At 37.8% G+C, this 24,636-nt stretch overlaps 1 protein-coding gene and 1 long non-coding RNA gene across 3 annotated transcripts in view; one reads left to right on the top strand and one right to left on the bottom strand.

Moving 5' to 3' along the window:
- The window catches only part of LOC106040055 (uncharacterized), a 68,283-nt gene that overhangs the window by 14,932 nt on the left and 28,715 nt on the right, over positions 1–24,636 (bottom strand). The gene's annotated exons all lie outside the window — the stretch shown is intronic.
- On the top strand, positions 8,075–11,039 carry GP9 (glycoprotein IX platelet). Of its 2 annotated transcripts, none has more exons than XM_013187676.3 (2): positions 8,075–8,149; positions 9,965–11,039. In XM_013187676.3, exon 2 carries the CDS (start codon positions 9,972–9,974, stop codon positions 10,596–10,598), a length of 627 nt encoding a protein of 208 aa, XP_013043130.1. In that variant the 5' UTR covers positions 8,075–8,149; positions 9,965–9,971; the 3' UTR covers positions 10,599–11,039. The 2 variants fall into 2 exon arrangements, with proteins under 2 accessions (XP_013043130.1, XP_013043131.1); XM_013187677.3 differs by lacking the exon at positions 8,075–8,149 and adding an exon at positions 9,786–9,866.

Raw genomic sequence — 24,636 nt, 5'->3', positions numbered from 1 at the left:
TTGTAACTATTCTTGTGTGTGGATATTATTTAGAAATAAGATGCCTTTTTCTTGTTCAGTTTTACTGGATGGTTTTGGATTAATAGAAAGGAAACAGACACTCACTGCAGCGTGTGTCCACACACAGAATCTGTCAGCTATTTCTCAGCAGGTTCAAGAGCAAACAAGACCTGCATGATATATGTCCATTCTGTTTTTTTAATGAGGAGAAAATTCTTTACTATCGAAATATTTGCAATACACTCAAGGCTTTAAGTGGAGTTTGAGTGATTCTTTGCCTCTTGGCATGTGTTGAACATCATGCTACAACAACATGGCTGTCTTCTGGAGAAGAACGAGGAGGTAGCTATTCGTCTGAGGGCCCTCCTTCACATTGCCAGAGATGACCACGTAAACCTTTGCCACAACCAGAGCATGCCTGCAGTTCTACACACTCATCTGATTTTCTGCAGTGGTCGTGCAATGACGTTGCTCTTATTTTTATACTGCGTGAAGTAGCACCCAGGCTTTTCATTGTATTTTAAGCATCCTGCCCTTGGGGCTTGTCCACGTAAACAAAAAAATGCTGTTAGCAGCTCTGTACTCATGAAAATTCACATCATGCTAGCACCCGCATGAGACCTTTAAAACCTCTCAAAGATGAATCTCCAGAACATTTGTTCAAAGTCACAAGTATTTTCATCCTCTTCAAGAGGCTACTTTACATGCTGACTCTGAGCAAAAAAGACAGGTACTGAATTTCAGTTTACAGACTACCCTAGAAATAGAAGCCCCAAAATTAGGTGACACCTGCACTGTTTATTAGTTATATCCAATATCCTGAAGGCTGAGAAAATCTCAGTCTTCACTGAGTTGAGAATTAGTGCCTGTGCTTCTTTCCTCAGGTCTTCAATATAAGACCGCTGGGAACTTTGCCCCAAGTCAAATTGCTGACTGCTCTGTGCGTTCTTTTATCCGCACCATTAATCACAGTCAAAGCAAGAAGCTTCCTGAACAAGTATTTTCAAGCATAGGGTTTTGATGGCCCTACTTGACAAGTCAGGAAAAAAAAAATGGAATTCTGGAACTCCGGAAATTAACAAATTCACATTTTTCTCAGAGATTTTTTTCACTGAAAATAATACACCTATTTACTGAACCACTTTCATATATAGAAATGGTAAAGTCCTGGCCACTCTAGCCTTAGGTTCTAGCCCTAGCAGTTAGTTTATTCTTCTCTTCCAGAAACCCCTCTTTCAGCCAGATGTTGGCACACACCATTAAGCTCAAGAAAATGCTTAGGTTACAGAGCTCTCACGGGCACTGCTTTCTACAACCAAGCCTTGGGGTGTGAATTCACTAGCTTGAGTACCAATGTCATTGTTTCCTTTTCCATCTATGTATCTAACGTTTTTTTATCAAGCACCTGGCTGTGAAGGGGTGGAGTTACTGCCTCCCACCTTTTCTTTCACACCAGATGTATGACTAATCTCAGGCAGTGCCCGCAAGCCCCACGGGTGAGGCTCTCTCCATTCTGTCTACCCAGTTAAGCCCTTCAGGCACAGTTTTATTCACAAAAGTGAAATACTCCTTTTCAACATACTGATGTTCAGAGCAAGATTAAGAAAGAGTTGATGGAATTTTTATACATTTTTCCCAACTGCTAGAACTGCAAACTGAGCAAAAGCTAAGATTTGTAATAGAGCTCTGTTGAACCATAGCAATCTAGCAACAGCAATTAAACTGGAGGTAGTATATAGACTTTTAACTTGCCATGCATTTTGGAAATGGGTTCTCGTTACTGTACATTGTGTCTCATTGATAGGGATTTATCAGAAATGCCACTGAGTTCAGAGAGGAAGAAAAGGAAAAATAATTGGATTCACTAGGAAAAAGAAATAAAAAAAAATGAAAGAAAATGATTTTTTGTAGTCATAAAACCTGAACAACGTTCTTAGCTTGTGTTCTAAAGCTGCTGTGGCCAGGTGTGCAGAAAGCAGCCAGGCAAGGTATGAGACAAATACTGATGTATTTCAGAGGCGTAATCAGGATGAGCTGTTGACTTAAGAGGAGAGAGCTTTTCTCTCATTCCAAGTTCTGTTTCTTCCTACTAGGGGCTGAGATACTGCTGGATGTTTTGTGCCTCTCAGCAGGGAGAGAATGACACCATGAGTGTCATTGCAGGACAACATCAAACCACCAAGATTCATCAAAACTGATGTGAAAATTAATTATAAATAACCTCCAACTAGCTTCATTAAATGTAGGAAGTTTCACTACTGTACAATCACTGATGCTGTGAGCTAGAGGGAGCAAATGAGGGCACAGAAAGAATTAGATTATGTGGGAAGAGAGAGCATCTTTAAATGAATTTACAATCCTCTTTAGAGGAACATTGCTTATTTTTCCCCCAGTATATGTGGCCGTATCATTAATTCTTCTGCCAGCTTGATAAAACAGACTTCCAAACTGTTAGTATATTAGAATTGAATGATAAGAAGTAATCGGATTAGCACAGCAGCATTTTCAGCTCTTGTGATTTTATCACAGGTCACGCTATAGAGAAGATTTCCTTCCAAAACTAACACTTGGCATAAGGTAATAATAGGTGAATCTCTGATTTTATTACTAATAACTTCACTGTCCATGAGCAGAACTTGGGAAGTGTGACATTTAATGGCTCAAAAACACCAAACCCATTAAAAAAAAAAAAAAGTAAATAAAGATTCAACATATAATATTGCTTTAAAATGTAAATATCATGCTTTGGGTATGCAATGCAAGAATTGGAATACTGGGATTGACAATAATGTCATCTTGCATACTGTTCCTGACAATCCACCTGCTTTGCAGTGGAAATTCAGCCCAAAGTCAGCAGAACCCAATGTGACTTGTGGCGACTTTCTGTGGCTCTTGGTGTGATCCAAAGTCTGGGCAGAACTTTCTGCAGTTCACCATGGCACAGAGAACATAACTGGGCAAATGTGCAAGTTTGAGCAACACAGTGTGTAAATACAAAATTAGTATGGAAGGAACAATGTGACTCTAGCTGCTCAGATCTGGAAAAATAATTAATCATTGAAAATGTATCCAGAATTGACTGATGTATTTCAAAAAAACCTATAAAATCGTAGCTTTATAAAGGGCAATGCAAAAACTAACCATCTAATCAATTAGGAACTGACTTAAACTCTACAGTGAACTACCAGGGGAAAGTCATCACTTGAACTTTTCCAATACAGTCTTTTGCATCAGACACTAATTAATTTCTAATTGATCTTTCCAAGAACAACTGTTCAGTGTGACCGTAAAGTTCTATGCCCTGCCTTCAACATTTCCAGCTCTTCAGGCAGAAAATAGCAGGACCTTAGATAATGGGGCTGAAGACTGATTTTGTTTATTACCAAGCTTCTTAAACAAGGACAGCACTGCAATGCTCAGCGTGCTGCTTGATCTCATACATTTTACAACCTTGCCACAGCTACTATCCAGTAACCTGGGAAAAACACTTGATATCTTTAGCAGGCTTGACTGCATTTTTACCAAGAAACTGCCTGGCATTCAAGCAAGGCTCAGTTATGGATAGGGCTTTGGCTGTCACGCTGGCCATGTTCATATCACCCAACCACGCATACCTGGCGAGGCGGTGTTATTTTGGACTGGTCCCCAGTACTGAACTTCCTGGAGCAAATCAGATGTGTTTCCAGAGTTCTTTTTGCAACTTGGTTTCCTCTAAAAAGCATGCCTGGAAAATGGGGAAGACTGTGAGATTTGCTCTGAAAGCTTAATCCTGATCCTAAATAAAACATTCCATAAATGCAGCCTTGTGTATTAACAGTTTGACTGAAGCACACTATTGCATTTTCAATAACTGTGCCTGTGGATAAAGAGCTAGAAAACTGATTATTTTTAATTGGAGCAAAATATTTAATTCAACAAAGGAAGCAAGGCAGAGAGGGACATAGCTGACTTCATTTTACCAAGCCCAGCACTTCCCATCAATGCAGCTACACTCAGTTAATGAAATACAGGAAAGAAACACTGAATGTACTGACTGCTGTGAGGATTACTGGGTTCCCTGGTGCATGTTCAGAGCTAATTAACTGAACTGGGAGTGCAGGGAACTGCCAAGGCACAATCCTGTTGCGGGAAATACTGCCTTGACGGTGTGTCTTTTAAAAATGATGCTCTTAGAGATTCTCTCTCTAAAAGCTTCCCCATGTACACTCTACCATTGTTGCAACTTAGCATAACTGATAGCAACATATTCTTGAGGACAGTTTGTACCCTCTATGAATATTTATTTTCTTTAACAGGCTCATGGCCCTAGGAGTTCCATAAAACACAAATATGTGATTAGCTACCTGATTTAGACACATTACATAATTCACACATTTTGTATGCCTGTATGTAAACCTGTATGTTATGGAAAAAAATAGTACTTTAAAAGAGTACTTCAGCATATCTGATAATTATTTTGAATTGGTAAACTATACACAAAGGCTGATTCAGACAGCATATGCTCCACATTTAACAAAGAAAATAACTTGAATGACACCTAGTGGAAAGATAAGCAATAGCTGAGGATTACACAGCAAGTTTGTACCATTTTGCACAGTGAAAACAGCGAGGAGAGAGGCTCTTAATGAGAATGGGCAGGCAGAGGAAAAAATATTTGATAAAATCGGTGGAGTACAATTTAGGAGAATTTCCTAAATGACAAGAGTTTATCTGCCCATGTAATAATCTTCTGAGGAAATGGGATATTTGGTTTGACGCAGACAAAATTAAATCAGGTAAAACCACTGTAAGTATGCCATTGGAAACAATACCAGAAGCAGAATATGTACAGGATGAAATTTAGAGTCCTCCTATGTATAAATACTATAATGACTTCAACAGTTTAGTCCTCTAGGGTGCAGTAGATGGCAGGAGTACTTTGGCCCAGGGGCTAAAATTACTCGAGATGTGAGAGAAGCCACAGAATTTCTTTAGTTTCTACAGGTGATATTCCTTGATGTGTGATTGAATTTCATGATTAATATCGTTTCTTTTGTTCTTTTTGCTTATTTGCATAATTCATGAATTTCCAGTGACTCATCAATTTATAAAGAAATATTTTGATTAGTGTTGTCAGCAACCTATTTGAAAGTACAAAAGAACAGATTTAATCATTGTGATAGAATTCAGATGAGAAGCACTTTTGCTCTCTGACAGTGATGGGCAAGTTTTGTCAGCATTGGAAATGGGAATAGGTCTTGAAAAGGATTTTTTTCTTTCTATGTCAAGAATAGGTCATTCACAACAATGACTATAACTCCTTAAAACATTTTGTAAAAGATAATAGCATATTCTGCCTGAATTTTCTCTTAGTAGACCAGACATTTGATCTGCACATTTAGCTTTAACTTGCAGCTTGTATCTGTAACTGCAAGCAAGCCAGGAATCCCCCCTCTCCAACTTTTTTTCTCCCTGTAGAAGCAGTCAGAAGCAGCAGTCACGTAACAGACGGGAAACGTCAAGGCCTCAAAAGAAAGCTACTCCAGAAAAATGTACTTTCAGGAAGCAAGGTAGTGAGGTTTGGTTTGGGAAACAAGAATGATCAGAAATACCTCACAGCTGAGGAGCCTGACAGCCTTTTTCATTCACAGAAAGTTCAAATACATTCACTCTGTGAAAAATACTTTTTCAGATTATAATATATTATAACAAGATTATAGCAGATTATAATTTTGTTTTCCTAATCAGCTCTTAATAAATCCTCTTAAAAGAAGAACTGTCATTTGGCCTACAAGAAGCTATAGCCCTAAAATGATAAATGTTAATGCCTTGTATTTTGAGCTTTGCTACTGCCAGTTACTCACTGCACACATTTTCATCCCTTTGAGTGGAAGAAAGGCTCTTAGTCCTCATCAAAAGTAAGAGACTCAACGTGACCAGCTACTTCTCCAACCATGTGTAATGCAGCACCCAGAGGAACACGGGACCACCTTCGTAAAAATCCCCCCCAGCACAGAACCTGAGTAGGGGTTCCAAAGGATTCCAATTATGTTGCATCTGTTTTGATGCTATCAGATGCAGCATTTGATTCCACTGTATAGCAGCAAGTTTTGTGTTCCGTGGCGGCATTCCTTAATACGTGTCATTGATAGTGTGATACAGGAAACAGGCATGGATAAAGACAGGCATTTATGAAATCTATGGTCTAGTGGCATGCTTTAGTTTTTTAAAGCGTGTTTGGTGTTAAAGAGAGAAGAAAAAATTCACAATCTCATCAATAGATCTTTCTGTGAAAGAGAACCATCCAAGCAATACATACATTCACACACACGGGTTACCTTTTAGTCAATAAGCAGTTACCTCACTTCAAACACTTGGTCTTTCTCTTTCCTCTAAAAGCAACTTGAAACCAAATACCTCAAGAGCAAACCCTTTATTTTCCTTTTTTAGAACATTTTAATCTGACCTCTTGTTAACTGAATGCATCACCGCTATAATCAGCATTTGTCACCTGAAATCTTTAATCGCTGCTGAACATGTTTCAAAGTCATAAGGATAGACAAATGATAAACTGGTTATTCCACATACATCCCACCAACGCTTGTAGGAAACAATCCCTAAGACAGAAGGATCTTCCCATTATTAGCAGTCCACTCACAGGTCCAACTGTTGAGCATCTGACAGGCAGATGGATTGCTCATTTAACAAGAGAAAAATTACTTTCCTCATCTTATAGGGAAAAAAAATGAAATTCAAAAGGGGTTTTAAGTATTTTTGCCTTCACAGCAGTGTTTAAAATAACTTTTAAAGTGCTAAAGAGCAAAGATACACAGCAAGTCATTTTCTTAAGGAAGCTCCTAACAAACTTCAGGATACTGGTAAATTATTTGGACTTAATGAAGAAAAATATTTTAAATATAAATAAGAATTAAACAATAGCAATTACTATCCAAATAATCTTAAATGTCAAACATTACTCTACCTTCAAGAACAGCATGTTATAAAGAAACAACAGTTCAGAAGCAGGGCTGTACAGTACGTCTACAACATACAAAACTCACCTGGGTTTCATTTCAAAATGCAGAGCACAGCTCAAAGCCTGTCTCCAAAACAACATATTAAACAAGAGCTGGCCTGAATTAAACATCAGATCCATGGCACGCTGGGTTTCCAAAAGTCAACTGCAATATTAATTCTAGTGTTCATGTTTGTAGCTAAAGCTAAGGAAAAATGTATTTCAATTCTCTACCAAATTTTCACATATGTAATAATAGAGGTAAAAACAAAATTATAGTTTTGTATCTTCCTGAATTACTGGCTTTCCACCCAAACATACACTGAGTGCCATATGTTCTGACATGTCACGTTGCTGATATTCTCCAGCAACATGAGAGCTAAGAAATTTGCAGGGTGATAGTCCTTTTTTGAGCTAGACACATCTCTCCTAACTGGGGAGACATGGTATATAGGGAGCTAAGGACCTCCCCGTCCTCTAGGCTGTGCTATGCTAACCATGATGGCAAGTCTTCCCAGTGCACCTTCCCTGACTATTTGGGAACTCATTTCTACACCCCAGACCAAGCTACAACATTGCAAAAATAATATTTTTGCAAAACAAAACACACACAAAAAAAAAACACCAAAGGAACCAAAATAGGAATTGACCCATTGATCCATGCACATGGATCCTTCATCAAACACAAGTAGCTGTGACTAAAACAAAACTACGAACTCTATTTTATGGGCTATTTTTAGCTCCCTGGTATCTTTGTTAGGCTTGCGTGTTCCCAGAGTTGAATTTGAAGCTAACTCTTAAATTTGTATGTAGATTACTACAGCTGAGGAAGAAATTTGTCAGATTTCAGGTGAGTTATTTTAGGCTTTTAAATTGTCAGGTTTAATAGGAAAAGTATACTAGCAATAAAAATAACTGAAAAGCGTTTCCTCTTGTCTGTAGAAAATATAAAAATGCCTCAAGCACTATATTCCCTGACACATGTCAACCACTTGACACATCTTCCACTGGGCATGGTTTCCTATTATGCATAGGAAAAAGATTGTTGTCTTTAACCCATTTCCTTACTGACTCTATAAAGTCAGCTCTGGTTGCACTATGTACTCCAGCGCTTCACCACGCAGAGGGAAAGGAAGCAAGAGGGGAAAAAGAAGGGTAAGTGGCAGTCAGGAGTCAGGCCTGACTCTCACCGGCAATTCCTTTCTGCATTTTTGCCACAACTGTTAATTTTATTTGATTTGGAATTTCTTCCTGCCTGTCTGTTAAATCAGAAGTGGTCTTTTCTTTATATAGATATTGCTAATTTTTCAGTCAGTCCTACAGTCTATCCTTTTAAAATGTCTATTTAAAAAGAACAGCTCTAATAGATCTCTTGGAAAATATTATACAAGTATGTAGGTTCAGACCAAAGATCTTCAGAACAACTACTTGCTAACAAAGACAGGGGAGTTTGTTAAGATTAATATTTCAGCTACTTTGTGATGAAGACTGTAATTTTATGTAGCATTAATCCCATTTAAAATATAGAAACTTAGTACTTAGAATAAGAATCTAAAGATGTCCAACTTTAGGAAGCTAATTACATAGTCCTTGTAATCAAATTGAAGTAAATTAATTTAAAACAAAATCAGTCCATTTTTCCCGACACAATTTTAGTCTTAATTAAATGAAACTTCCTTGAGAAAAAAGTCTCAGCTTATTTTTTTATAAGAAAATCTTTTTTTTTTTTTTTGAATTCTAAAATCTCTTTACACTTGAAAACAATCATTTGATTTTTTTTTTCAAAATTCCATTCTAAATAAGTAAAATTAAACTCTGGATTTACCTTATCTCCTTATATATGAAAAAAACTCTTATTTTGTTGTTGTTAATAGGCCTGTTATATCTGTCCACTATTTCTAAGGCTTTGTCCTGTCTATTTTTAAATCATATTCAATGTTCTTCTCATTTGTGCCCACGAAAAAAATATACAACTGCATTCACCTTCTTCAGATAAAACAAGGCTTCTTTATGGGTGTAGTGATATAAAAACTCAACACATTTTACAGTACCTGCTGAGTAGTACCCAGGGCAATATAGACAGATATTTTTGCCTTAATATACTTATTCAAATGAATTGTAATACTTTTTTTTTTCATTATGTTATGTATTAAAATCAAAGAAGGATGGTTCCAAAATCATGACTTACTCAATCTGAGCAAGACAGTTTGTGTTTAAAATTTCAATTTAGTCCCAAGGCCTGGTATGCATTTTTAGATGCAGAGAAGTAGTAGGAAATATAGGAGGGGAATAGTTTTAGAGATTTAAAACTGCAAAATGGAAGGCACTACAGTGAAAGTCTAGTGAGAGCTACTCTGTATAACTGGGAATGACATAGCAAAAGGGATAATTACCTTCAATCCCAAAGCATAGTTATTTAATCCCTAAAAGACAAGCAGTAACGGATATGCAAAATTTCCAGTTCTCTATGCATCCAGATCTAAATTGTGCTTTCTGAGAAGTGCATGAGGGTACAAGACAGGGGATGAAAAAACAAAGAAACAAAACCCACAACTTTTTACAACATAAAAATTCCTACTTCCTGTTTAGAATCTTCATCTGCCCAGAAAGAAGATTTTTAGAGGTTTACAATTATTCAGTCTTTTAAACTCAGTTTTGAAATCTTTGACACACAATTTTAACATTAGAGTCATGAAGATATAGAAACTGAATCAAAATCTTTGCCTAAAACTAACCTAGTTATCAACGTCATCTCCTGGTGACATTCTGTTCCAGAACTTTGAATAACAATAGATTTTGTACAATGATGAAGGAAAAGCAATGAACTAGAGGCAAAAACTGACCTCTGTGCCCTCTCCCAATTGCACTTACAGTACTGAAAAAGAAATAGTTGTGTTCTAGTTCTGCATTTAGACACTAGCTAATTAAGGAATCATACTAATCAGATTATTATTCTTATTCTCTTGGTAGCTGAAGCATGAACAAGGCAGAATTCATCACTGCTGCAGGATTTGCCATATCATTGCTGTTCCACATGACCCAAACTGAAGTGTGTCCTCCTTCCTGCAATTGTAAGTCATTGGGAGAAACGAAGGGTTTGCAGATAGACTGCAGTTCAAGGAAGCTGAAGGAAGTGCCTGCCTTGCCCGTTAACGCCAAGAGGCTTTATCTGCAGAATAACAGCCTGACCACGGTTCCTCCTGGGGCCTTGGACAGCTTGCTCAGTGTGGAGGAAGTAAAACTATTTGACAATCCTTGGAACTGTGACTGTCATATTCTGTATCTAAAATTCTGGTTAGAAGATGTCTCTGAACCCTCTCTTGCAAACATCAGATGTGCAACTCCTGCTCCTGTGAGGATGAAGCCCTTGAAGCAGCTGACTGGGAATGAGCTGGGGACCTGCAAGAAGACTCTCCCAATCAAATGTCTGGAGTTCTTTTGGAGAGACTTAATTTTAATTGCTGCAGCAATAGTTACATTTATTTTAGTAGCATGGGCTCTGAAATTCTCAAAAAAGGTGGTCTTCCAAATAAACCTACGTCGGTACACCACCAGGGGCCCTCTGTTGTGGAGGCACACCTCCAAAAACCACAAGCTACATTGAGCTCTTCACTACCATGAGCTTGAACAGAAACATCAAACCATTCTACCACGGAAAAAGTACAGGCACTAGCAACACTAGTTGTAATGGTAAGCATGCTACAAATAGATCCCAGGACACAAAATCTTGTTCCTCTAATAGGCAAATTTGATTTAATTTCCTTTCAAAAATAATTTTGGTGATTTTGTGGCCTTGGTAGGGTCACACCCGTGTGCAGACAAATTCGGCTCTCTCTTCCTGGAGCTTCCCACCCACAGAATCACTGTGCTTATATAGGCCAGCCACTGAATGTACCCCCCAGTGAATACGTCTACAGACAGACAGGTAATGAGAAAGCAACAAATAAAAATAATTTTAAATATTGTTGAATTTCCTAGAGTGAAAAATTAAAAAAGAAAAAAAGAATCTACATGAAATTGAAATAAAGGATGCTTTTTGAACATTCATACTCACCCCGTCTGATCTTTCTCACAGCTCTACAGATTTCTGACTAAAATGCTAAGAAATTTCCAGAGCTTGTCTTCCAGTTTTACTACTGACATTCAATACACTGGATTTTACGCAACAGCTTTGAAGAGGATATATTTCTCTTGTCTCTTCTTGTGCCCCCAACCTCATACAAAAATTGTTGCAGTGACTCAGGCATACCACTTTCTCCTTGACGTGATTTTTTTACAAGACTCCAAGAACAACACTTCATGCTGTACTCCCATCTGGTCTGCTCAAGCTGGGCTGGTGAGATGGGAGATCTCTGAAGGCCTTCTAATACTCACACTGCTGTTGGCAGTTCAATTATAGACACACCTTGCTCCACATCTGAACAAGGTATTAGAGGTTATCTGCTGAAGACACTAAAGGCTGCTTGGCTCTTTACCTAGCACCTTGTTCCATGAGCGGGGTTCCTTATTAAAGCACACAATAGCCCTAGCAAAGCCATGGTTTTGCAATTACGATGTGCTGTCACTTCTGTAGGGTGAAATTCACCCCTAGCCACAAACATGCAAATTAAAGACAGCAGAAGTGCACAGGGACATTTCCATGTCCCTCTTGCTCCTGCCAAAGCACTTTAGCAAGACGGCTTCACACTGTCAGTGCTGACTGGACGTGACGTTCCCAGACAGCTTTAGAAAAGGCACCTTACTGCCTGCAATATATCTTCACTGCTGGCCCTCTCTTCCTCCTGCACCAGCAGGGAGAGGTCAGTGTGAGACACCGCCACTTGTTAGCCTACGCTGACACCAGGTTAGGATGAGTCACTTGCCCCTCTGAGCGATACAAGGAACGGCCACCAAGAACTGCTGAGAGAACTTTTCACGAACCACAAATCGATTTGGGGAAAAGGCATGCGCCACACATAGAGGGTTACACAAGTTAGTAACAAATCGTAGCAGGGGGCTTTAGATTAAGAAAAGGAAAGTAACAGTCAGGTGCTGTGCTGTGAAATCATAAATGATCTGGGAGACAACATGTACATTGCAATGTTAACGTCTGCAAAGGATACACAGTGGGGAGCAAGAGAGAAGTCATAAATGCAAAGAGCAGTGGGTTACATGCAACATCAAATGCAACATCATGCATTGAGAAAAAAAGATGAGGTTGGGGACTTGGTTCAAGGTACCTAATAATTTTGGAATTGTGATCCCTCATGTACAGCATCACAGCAAAGTGCTAACATGATCGTTTGTTAAAACAGGGAATATCATTTAAGGACAAAGATTTATTTACTTCCATGTTTAGATGAGCTACAGTACTTCAGTATCAATATCTACAAATCAAGAAGGATCAGCTGCAGAAGAATCAGAAAAACAAAAACAAACAAACAAAACAGAAACAAAAACAATGCAAATAAAGGATAGGATAATATATCTTAAGAGGAGCTGAATCCATTTAATAACGAGGAATTTAAGGAATGACAAGATCACAGCTTGTACAAATCTACATAAAGAGAAATTTGTTAACAAAAGGCTGGAAGTAGAAATTAGAACATCAGGCTAGAAACAGGGCTCAAAGTTTAACAGTGAGTTCACTGTGACATTTGACCTGTTTCAGTGTTTAGTTTGAAAATAACTATATAACTAATATTTTCAAACCAACCACTGAAACAGCTCAAATGGCATGGTGAACCTGACAGCTTAAAACCACCATTGGACATTTTTTTTAAATAAGCAGACACTATCTGAAGTAGAAACTATTTTAATAGAATTATATGTCACATTTACCTAAAAGCTTACAGCTATTTTTATTCCCTTGGGCATCTGCAAAATTAACAGTGGGACAGCCCTTGACAAGAGAGGCCACGGTGACAGCGCATCACGGGGACGTCCGCAGAGCACCCTGGCAGCGCCTCGGAGGAGCTCAGCAGTGCTGACCAAGCCATCCTCCAGCAGCAGTAATATTCCACCCTACTTTCTCCAAATGCATATTCATCTTCCTAACCAGGAGTACTCCAGCTGCAGCACTGAATTTGCTTTTTACAAAGTGTTGCAACACTGCTTCAGGAAGTGAACAACATAACCTAGAAATGGCAAGGCTCTGGTCTCAGACCACAGTAAAATTGTGTCGTTAGATTTATGTATACATTTTAATCAGATGGGCACAAACCTTCAGAATTTCTCTGGCATTATTTAATGATGTTCCACATAAATAACTTCTGCAGAAGAGAATTTCAAAGAAGCATATGTGAACATAATGGTGCTTGCACTTATATAATTTTAGACTATCTTCTCTGCACTGAGCTTTTCAAAGTCTTTAAAAGGCACTTTAAAAGTACCACCATTTTGTCATAATGCAGAACATTACAGAAGAAATACTCTCTACAGTCTCTCATGGAGAGCTCCTAAATGATATTTCTTGTTTCCCTGAAATAAAATAAATCATTAACACTAAAAGCATGTAACTCTTTTGTGCCTACAAACCTAGATAAGTATTTTTATTCCTGTCATAAAAACAGGCCATTTGAATGGATGTAGCCCAGGACCTATACCAAAACAACATTTAATACACAGGTGAATGGACGAAGTTTAAGTATGCATTGGAATGCAGTCAACTTGAAAGTTTGCTAGTGTAGATAAAACAGTAACCTGCTTGATTGTATAGCTTTACTTGTACAAACATACAAAAATGAGCAATTAGCAAACATCTGTGCTTATACCAAACACCACATTAAGCAACAAGCACAGAATACAGAAAAAATAGTATTTGAGAGAACAGGTTTTCTGGCCTCACTAAAGGAAAGAAGAGAGAATCTCCCCCATGACAGTATTTCACATTCCACTACAACAGAGTTGTGTTTATCACTTGTGAACCATTTGCTTGTGTCTGAAAAAACGCTGAAGAGAGGAAAGCTGGAACTGTTAACTAAAGGCTCAAGAGCAACATTCATACGTTTATCTGGCAAGGCCACGATGTCGTGCTTAAGCCGTACAACTCCATCAAATTGCATAACAATATGCAAAGACAAGAAAATACAATGTCAGCTATCTAAAAAACAGCAAGAAGTATTCTCAAATGCGTTTGTAAGGATCCCAGAATGTATTACTATATCATGCTGGAAAAGGGTGCACCAGTAACATGTAGGTATTCACATTCTCCTAGAACTGCTTTAAAAAGCTGGATGCAATCTTTGGTAACTCAGGCACAACTGCTAGGGTTAACTACAACTAAAGAAGTTCGAAGTTTTTCAATATTTAGCAAGACAAGTAGTCACATGCTGAATTATTGAGCATGAATAAAAAATTTATTTTTAAACAGTTCACTGTAATATGCAGAGCAGATTTGTGTACACTGCAATTCAATTAACACAGCACATATTTGTGGGGTTTGTTTATTAAATAGAATGGTAGGTGGATCACAGTGTTCTTGAAATGCTTAATATGCAATGGAAATAACATGGACATTGGCTTCTCCTAACCTTGGAATATTGGATTGCAGAAAACATAGCCTTACCACATGGCATGTAACATTCAGTATTTGGTTCTACTAACAGGTATATTTAAAACCCTTCCCGGGGTAATATTACCCCTTAAGATGACTTTTAGTCAAGTGTGATGAAGCTAAACTTTTAAGTGCTGCCTAACAGATGAAATTTTTCATATCCCCTTTTTGCCCTTATTGTTTGCTTGCTACCACAAAGGCCATCATCAAAAGCGTGAGTCACAGATAGTCCCGGAAGAGCCGATTATTATCCTTCAGTGCCTGCCTCTACATCCACTCCAAAAAGAGGAAGCCTGTTTTCACTAGGTACATCATAAAGCTGTTTGCAGTTATTTTTGGCAAAGCTAGAAAGGAAAACCAGTCTGCATTGTAGCTGTATTTTAAAATTCCTACTGACTCAAAATCTGGCCCAAAAAAAGGGCATCTCAGTGGGGAGCTAATTAATTTTTAAATAAAATATGGTTACTATAGTGCATGGTTTTTGCCTTAATATCCTTAATTCAGATTCTGGAAATGGAACACAACATCTTTTTTAATTGCATCACTGCTAGGTGAGAGAATTATTTCATTTTAAACAAAAAATCAAAATGTATCCAGTCCTTCTTACCCCATTTTCAATTATTTTCTAATATCTTTGAGCACGGGCTTGAATTGCAGACTACCAGGCAATATCCATTGTGTCAATATCCATTGACACAATTCCTTTCTTGAATGCTGCACTTTTATTTTGTGTGATTCCTTTTCACAACACTAAGTCACTAAGGAGCAGATCCTGGCCTGCAATAGAACAGTTTACACAGACATGTTATGAAACCAACTGAATACCCTGTTATCCCTTGCTCAGGACTTGGATATAATTATGCTCACTGGTAATGAATATCTTTAAGAGTGAATAAATGAACAATAAATGGCTGTTGTTCCATGTCAAAAAAAAAGTGACTATTTTACTCTATCCCCTTGTAGATTAGTTCTCTCACAAAACTCAGAACCATACCCTTGCCTTATGGCACTAACAGGTCCTCAAGGAGCAAAGTCAAACCTTCCAGTCCACCACAGGACAAACATTTCACAGCTAGGCTGTGAAAAAGTATGTTACCCATCTTGTTATTGAGTAGGGAAATACAGTGTCCAAGGCTAGCATTTTAGGTCTTTTTAAACCTCCTTTGGTTTTAGTGTATTAGCAGTTGGAACTTTATAGTCACTTGAGGTGAATATATTGAGTGAAAATATTCCTCTGACTGCGGTGCTCCTGAAAGCCCAGTGGAATTACATTGGAGATAAATTCCCTCTGAAGTGCTTATAGGTTTCATCCGGATTGTTGCGCACAACCTTCATGCTAGGGTTACACACACATCACACAATACTATTCTCCATTGTGTGTAATTAACTTAAGGCCATTATTACTAATGTAAGGCCATTATTTTGAGGAATGTGCTAACGATCAGCTTTGGAGCTGTATAATGTAAAACACCAAAAAGCTCACTCTGTAAAAATTACCACATCTCAGCTCAAAGTAGGCTGAAAGGCTACACTATGTCAAATACAACTGCCTCTGTGCGTTAACAGAGTCAAATTGTAGTATCATTATGCAGTTATTCAGACTCGGCAGTTTTGTTTTGCATCACTAATGCCCTTCTTCTGAATGCAGCCACTCTGGATCTGTATTCTGAAGTTAGCTACAAATAATGTTTTCTTCACCAGAGGTAGATTGGTACTTGAGAATTAAAGCATTTTTGCTCATTTATAAGATTGCAAGCAACAAGGAAAACAAAACAAAACAAAACTCTGAAAGAATGTGAAAAAGAAAACAAAAGCACAATTTTTGCTTGGGCAGCAGTAGGCTACTCGGGTCACTGCAGCTCCTCAGAAGAAACCACAGCAAGAGCAGAGTAACCTGGGGAGTAACTGCACAAAGCAAAGAGCACCCTGGATTTGAAGGCTGGAACTAAGCAGGAAAGCAAGCAAGAAATCTGGTATTTTTGGAATGGACAGCTGACATGCCACCTTAAAAAAATAAATAAAAAATCCAACACCCTTCTGCTGCACTCATAGGACAGGTGGCTGGACAACTGCCAGCAACAAAGGTACAAGCCACACCAACAGGAAGGGCTCAGTATTTCTAGGCTCTGCACCATGCTGGTGCACATAGCTACATGGCCTGTGGAATGGAGCCCGCTTGTCTTCCTGCCTTGGCACAAGTGTCTGCTTGCAAAAGAGAAGAGCAAGTGCATGTCTGTGATGTAAGTAATTTTAGAGCTGAAGTTAAGTTTATTTATGGCAAAAGTACATGTTTACTGTAAAGAAAAAAAAAATCCACATGCTGTGGCTTTACTGAATTTGCTTGATGTTTTTACTCATATTTACTAAGGACACCAGTATTTTGAGACTATAAATTTGTGTTTCAAATGCCACATTTCTGCAGGTGAAAGAGTGATTGCATTTATCAAATACTGATGCCATAAGTGAGTCTGCAAAACTGCCCATATACAGCACTAATCTTCCCCCCCCCCTTTTTTTTTACTTCAATGGGAGAAATTGACTACGTTGAAAAATTAAGAAGTCCTGTCTAATGATTACTTTAAACTTATTGTAATATTTTCTCTCTTCAGAGCACTATGCAAAACAGTTCTCAAAAGCCCTTAGTCTGTTGCTCAAACCCATGTATATATTTTGTTATTGAACCCAATTAAATTTAGATTACACTCAATAATGCAAGCATGACAACAAATTGCTTTAGTTGCATAACGGCCACACGGCTGCTTTTTATACCGAACTCCTTCCCCGGGGCAATTTGCTCCCTGACATACCCTCTCCGAGTGCCTTCCCTGGTGGCACATTCTCAGCTTATCCAAACGACTGCCCATGGGCAGCAGCACTGAGGTCACTTCAGCAGGCTGATGGCTCCTTACTGACATGGCAATTCCTTTTAGGCAAAATAAATCTGAGGTACCTGACAGAAGTTCATTCAGATTTCATTTAGTTTTGGTTATGAATTTCTTGTTTGACCATCAAGCATCCAGTCCTTTGATAACCTACAGTTATTAAAGTTTAATTGCATTTTTTAACCCAGGTGTGTTCTGTGGGAAAAGTGGATGGAGGTCTCTTCCCTCTAAAGTGTAGTACTGCATGCTAAGGAAATGCAGAGCATTCATCTTAGTCCAGGAAATAATAAGATAAAAATCACATGAAGCCCATTCTTAAACGGCCTTGGTGTAAAGGGAAAGAAGTCTTTAGGGGCCAGAAGGTTTTGCTTCTGATGCTATTAGGTTATTTTTTCCTAGGATTCATATATTACCTCTTATAACCACAGAGAAGGCACATGAAATCTCCTACAGACACATCTCAATAAAATCTCCCATGCCACCCATCCATGTCAGTAGCAGCACTAAGCAGTGAAAGAATGTGGCCACTACCACATCATAAGGGGTTGCCTTCAAGATGCCAGAGCACTCAGAAGCTAGCATGTCTGACTTCCCTGAGTTTAGAAGACAACTGCAAAACCTGATAGCATAATTTTCAGGTACACCTAGGAAAAGCTGTGTTATTAGAAAGATTGGAATCAAAGCAGCAACAATTTCAGCCTGAAGGAAAAGAGCAACTGCAATTCATAAAAGATCACAAACTGTGGATAATAGAACCTTCAAAATCCTGAAGTGATTCCTTTAACTTCAGTAACAGCTTTGGCAGACAAGGACAGCTCTGAAACTGGACCAACGTTGTCACCTAGTGGCTGCTGAGAAGCAAGACGTTTTCCTTGAAGCTCATCACCCTTTCATGTCAAGATCTCAGTAATGGGATGTGATGGAGTGATTTTCCAAACAAGGAACCAATTGCAGTTAGCTCTTTCTAGTCTTAATGCAGGCTTTCTGCCAGGAGGTGCCAGATGTTACAGAACATGAACGGTTTTCTCTTGACAGACAGAAACCTGAAGATACCATACTTTTGGACATTGGGCAATACAACCTCCATTTATTTTCCTCACCGTGATTAACACTTTTTAGACCTGCCTGAAGTTTTCTGTTACTACAACTCTCAAAGACACAGCTCAATCTTCATATTAAAACCAAACACGTTTTCTTTCTTCTGATCTCCTAAAGTCTTGGAGAACTTTAATGTAAATGATGATTTGAGTGGCACTGTAACTTTGGCACTGTAACATCACTCTATCAAAGTACAACAAAATAAAGAAGAAAATGTAAATTAAGTAAATAAACCAAAGACATTGAAGCAAACAGCACTTTTTTTATCATCATTGCTTCCCTGTTCCTGAAAATCTGCAACAGATCTTCACAAGAGAGATTGTTTCTGAAAGAGGAATCAAAATTCAATAAAATCAATCCAAAAATAAAACGAATTTTAAAACCTCTGGCAATTGATGGGAGCAGCCATAAAGGTGATCTGCCTATACTGGGGAAAATACTGACAGAAAAGGTCTGCTAAAACACTGGCACAAGACAGCGCCTGCCAGCCTGGGATTAGACCTGTAAACCAGGAGCATCCCTGAGCAGCACCGCTGGCCTCTGAAGTGCGGCTGGATACCTGAGAACCTGGGAGATCCTGAAGATACCATCGGTAAGGGCAAAACATGGAACTGTGACAGCAGCTTATTGTCTGGCAAGGTGAACAATACTCTGGAAACGGGGAAATATGCCGAGAAAGTAGGAATCAACAACTGCTACTGGCTGATTTAGCTAAGATAATAGAAAAATAAGCCTGAGTAAAGTAAAATTTTGTCAGAGAGAAGAGGAAACATCATCATCTATTGGCAGTCCCAGGTGAAAAGTAGAAATTAGCAGCACCTATTGGTTAGTCTAAGCAGTGATGTCCTTAGCCCTTTTAGGTCTCTATAATATAAAAATTACTTGCTACCCAAAATGGAGCTTCTCTCTCTGAGAACTCCTTGTGCACCTTTTGGTGCAGGATTTCCTGGCAGGACACCTGGCTGGCTCCAAACTCCGGGACACAGAACATCTCTGAGGTGAGACTTCATCTGCAGTCACTTGCCCCACACCTGGAATGGGTATGATGAGAACCTGGTACCCCCAATATTTTTATAGTAATTACGTAAGTAATTAATCACAATTACATTTGCTACTTCACCAGTGAGAAGTTTGTAGTAACTTGTAATATTGAAATATATACACTTGCTGCTACTAGTGATTGCCACTGCCATTGAAAATATATGTATTCTTGCTTTTCTGGTAATAAGTTTGTAATAGCTGATACAGATATTTGCTTTATTAATCAGAAGTACACTTGCTAGTGGTTATTTCTAATATTCTAATATTTCTAATATTCTAATATTCTAATATTTCTAATACTCTAATAAAGTAAAGAAATTTAGGAAATAAAGACTCCATGTCCTTGCATGTTACCGAATTCTTTGAACCCACTGTCATGGTGCCCATACATCTGCAGGGCAGGTAACCTTTAGGCCATGACATTAATCTATTAACTATTCTCAATAAAGCAAGAGAAGGGTTTTTAGATTTCAAGTTAAGAAATTATGATCTGTTAATATGTTTTGCATAAAAATACAAAGCACAATTTTTCTTGAGCATGTGGGTTACACATCTTTCACATTCTTTACTTGAGCTAGCTTGAGGTCAATGTATTTTCAAGAACCTCTTCAGGGAAAACAACACCATCTGAATAGGGATGATGATAATGACACATTCATGTTACAGATGGTAGTTTCACATTTACAGCAAATTTCAGCAAAGGAACTCAACGTGTTTTGGAAGCACTGGCTGACTGCATGGTGCTGCAGAAGCCATGCCAAAAAGCACCAATTTTATGGCCCCCATCTTGCCTCTTGATCAACACAAACAAATCCTTATTGCCAAATAAATTCCCACCAGCCTAACAGGATGAGCTCGGTTTAACAGACAAAGAGCTATCAGAGAGAATCCAACCACAGAATCTCAGGCAAAACACAGAGAGCTGAGGAAAAGAAGTGAGAGCTGATTACTCTTCATTTCTCTGCTCATGTTCAAAACAGCTGGTTTATTTTACTTATTAGGCTCATGGGTGTAAAAAACACCACCTTTTTTGCGTAACCTGAATGAATTTTAGGTTAGTCTGGGAAAATTCTGTTTTCAACACTTGTATGGTCAAGAAATGATTTTTCTAAGGGGTTTAACTATAGCAACAGAGCAATAAAGGTACTGTGGTGCTGGAAGGGCCCCTTCCTTGAAGCTGTAGGAGTACTTCACCTCCCTTATCCCCTGTCAAGGGCACAGCCCTGGATTATTAGTTCAAAAAGGCTTGTAATTTATGAAGCAGAGATTGGTGTAAATGCCACTTTATTTTGTTTCCATTTTCTTTGAAGTTATTTTGTTTTGTTTGTTTTTTTGTTACTATTTATGAACAGACTGCAAACATGTCTTCACAAGATGGATATAAGTACTTTTTTTTTTTCCTGGTTATCAAATTAAAACAAAATGTTTTACTTTGGTGTGTTGTTTCAGTGTTTTGTTGTTGTTGTTTTGTTTGTTGTTGTGGTGGTTTTTTTTGTTTGGTTGTTTTTTTACCACATTTGGAATGACCAAGTGGGCCTCAAATTGTTGTTCATGTTTTCAAGTGTTTCATGGATATTTACAATAAAATATCACCAAAAAAATGCAAACATCTAGGAACCAATCTCTTTTTTGAGCATAGGCTACTCCTTTTCATATCATAATACAGGACAAAGCACTTTTCACATGCACTTTTTTTTCTTTGCACACTTGAGAACCTACTGCTGTAGAGCTAATCTGAAGCTCAAAGATAAATTACTATAAAATAGTAATAAAAAAAATCTATTCAGCAGAGGAGCAAGTTTTATGTTCTTTACATTCTTTACACAAGAGCTGTGAACTTTCCAGTCTCATTAAATTTAACTGAATTGTGTAATGTAGCTATGTGCATACATGTGTACACCTATCTTTGCCAGTCTGACACCACCACTTAGAAATCAGAACCGGCAAAGGCAGCAATAAAGCCACAAAGGCTGAAACGCAACCTCTATATTGAAAGGGATCTCAGCTACTAGTGACAGTAAGAAGTCAGTGTCGAAAGAATGAGAAGGTTGATAAAGGAACCAAGCTTCCGTATTAGCTGTACCTATCATGCAAATTAATGCAATTGAGGCAGACACTTATTAACCTTAATTAATATGTTTTTCTGTCCTCTTAATTTCAGTGAGGATTTATTTACAACACAGACTAAGTTTGGCAAATAAAGCACTAAAATGTCTATTTTTCAACACAAAGTTACAGCATGTAAACAGTTATAGAAAGTGTGATGCATCTCCCTGCATCATAGGCCATCAAACACAAATTAGGAGTTTGGTTTGCCAAAACTTTGCATGCAGAACTCAGCAAAATCTGTAAGACTCTCCTTAAATAACTGTGAAGTGTAATAGCAATGTAACAACACTGGTCAACTTCAGATTTAATAGTATATCCAATGGAAATACACAAAAAGATTCACTAGGTTCTGGAGCCCAATTAAACCATATCTCTGACTAAATCTTAGCTTCAAACATTGAAATTAATTCCATTGACTTTTCCCAGATCAAAATTTTTGAGAAGAGTAGAAACAATTATCAAATAATACAGAGACTGAGGAGAGCAAGATGAGCATGCTGTTTAAATCAGCAGAACATCACCACATCACCATTACAGCTGGAAAGGCAGGCATGCTCTAGTGCTGAGTTCTCATTAAGGAGTGAGAGGATAGCGTAAGATAAACTAATTGGAGTTATGAGGCCAGGTCTCTGGCCTGCGTTACCACAAACTGCATACTTCTTTTGATACACACAGCTGTCCTTGTGTTGTGCCCTTTTCCAAGTACATTCAGGTATGAAATGAATCCTCCTTCCAACTGTATGCAGCGTAAATACGACCATTTTCAGACCTTCATAGCATATACACAAAACAACCAAGAAGCCTTGCACTCATTTAAGGGAGATTAAATTGTGCCAGTCTGCTGGTGATGATAAATTTTAATAAGATACTGAAAAAAATGGTTAATTTTGGTAAGAATTTCCAAATGATTAAGTGAATATGAAGTGCAGAGTCTTGTATAATACCCTCCAAGCAAACTGACCATTTTGATCTTTCCCATTCTTGGGCTGATAAAAATATAAAGGAAAGACTCACTGGTCTGAGTGGGAAATTAGTTCCACTCCAAAGATGAATCCCATCTAGTATTACAACCTGACATTAGACTTCTTTGAATAACGTAGAAGAATTGCCAAATGATCAGCAGATTCATGATATATTCCAAAACTAGAAATATTTTTATACCAATCATGTGTGGACATGAAATGCTTTTGCACCTCTATTTCAAAATATTTATACACATCAGTGGTGTATCTATGACCATCAGTGGGGTCGCATATCTACCAACATCAAGTGGTAATGCGGGATTGTTCTTCATTCTCATACTTACAGTTTAGTGATTCAAAATGATGTTCAATTTGCAGACTAAGAAATCAAAACAAAATCACCATTCTATACTTGGGGGGAAAAAAATCTTACCAGATTTTCTCCTTTTACGTATGCAAGATTTGCTTGCTCCATATTTGTCTAAATCCTCTAGAGGCAGCATAACTAAGACAAAAGATCTTGAATATATTCCATACCGGCAAAGTTACTTTGCATGTTCTGATCCCCACTGTATCTGCAAAGACAACAGTTGGCACAAACATAACTGCAATTTGAATTTAGCCACAGCATCACTGTGCAACGGGGCTAAAGTCATAATGAATCCAGCTTGCTCTCAGAACAAAAAAAAATGAATTGATGAGGCTACAACTCAGGAGAGGTAAAATATATACATATATTTAATTTAGGCTGAAAAAAACAGTAGTGCTATATTTTCCTAACACCATTTTTACAGTCTATAGTTAGAATCAGCAATTAAATTATTAATCCAGCAATTAAATTTCTCTGCCATAGAAATATCACCCTTTCACTTGAGGAGGATAAAAGTTCCAGGGAAATTCAAATGAATTTACAAGGCAATAAACTGAAAATTCACAAGGCAATAAACTACGAGATTGTTTGGGGACTACTGACAGAATCATGACATTGTGAAAACTGCCAGGATTATTATCTCCCCCAGTATAACGCAATAATTATGTCAAAAAGGATCTACTTCCTGTAATTTTAAAAACATATGTTTGGAATTGTGAAGAACATTCTAAGTATTCCTGTTAAGACAGAATTTCATTAGCTACCAATTGGTCAATTAGCACATTCTAAAAACTGAAAAGTTGTATCCTTCAGTCCACTTTTGAATAAAGATGTAATAGAATGTGCAAAAATTAAACCACATCCACACAATCACAGTTGAATCACATACAGTATTTTTAATAATTTGCTTTTTTTTACTGTTATGTGATATATGATATTGATTACATATAATTGAAACTAAATGAGAAGGTACTAGAGTTAACAGAAAGACAATTTTATTCATATTTTCCAACATGTTATATTAAAACTCTCATCTACATTTGGGAAAACAGGCAAGTGCACTTGAACTGAAGCTTTGATGACTGTTTTTCAGAGATAGCAAAAAATTGATAATAGAATATATTCTAGATCTTCTCAAGAGTAAAGCCCAAAGCGCCAGTTCTCAGGAAATAAGCTATGATATATCAAGATTTAACTTGGAAATGACATTAACATGAGGACATTTCAGATTTCACATAGGAGTGGCACCAAATGTAGCATAAATACAGGCAGAAAATATGTTGAAAAAGAGAGAAAGTATCACAGCCACTCTTTACACAATTCAGAAGGTAATCAATTAGAGATCACTAAGTAGAGAAGAGGAGCATTGACATTCATTTAACAAGTGCAAAAAATAAATACAAGGAGGGCAGTTTTCATAAAACTGGTTTCTAAATGGAATGCATCAGCTCTGGAAAGACAACTCAGGAACTATGAAGATCTTTACCTAAGGGATGTTTAGCAGAATAATCTCAGCTCACTCAGCAACGTGTACCAGGGAAAGGAAAAGCTACCCACTACCAAGAAATCCGGCTCTTGTGATAAATCTCAGACAGACGTACAGATACTGCAAGAAAACTGCTTTTATGATGCTTACAGGTACTATA

The sequence above is a fragment of the Anser cygnoides genome, chromosome 10 (genome assembly GCF_040182565.1).
Source record: "Anser cygnoides isolate HZ-2024a breed goose chromosome 10, Taihu_goose_T2T_genome, whole genome shotgun sequence".
Classification (NCBI taxonomy): domain Eukaryota; kingdom Metazoa; phylum Chordata; class Aves; order Anseriformes; family Anatidae; genus Anser; species Anser cygnoides.
The sequence above is the reverse complement of the archived record's forward strand: the minus strand, read 5'-3'. Positions and strand labels throughout refer to the sequence as shown.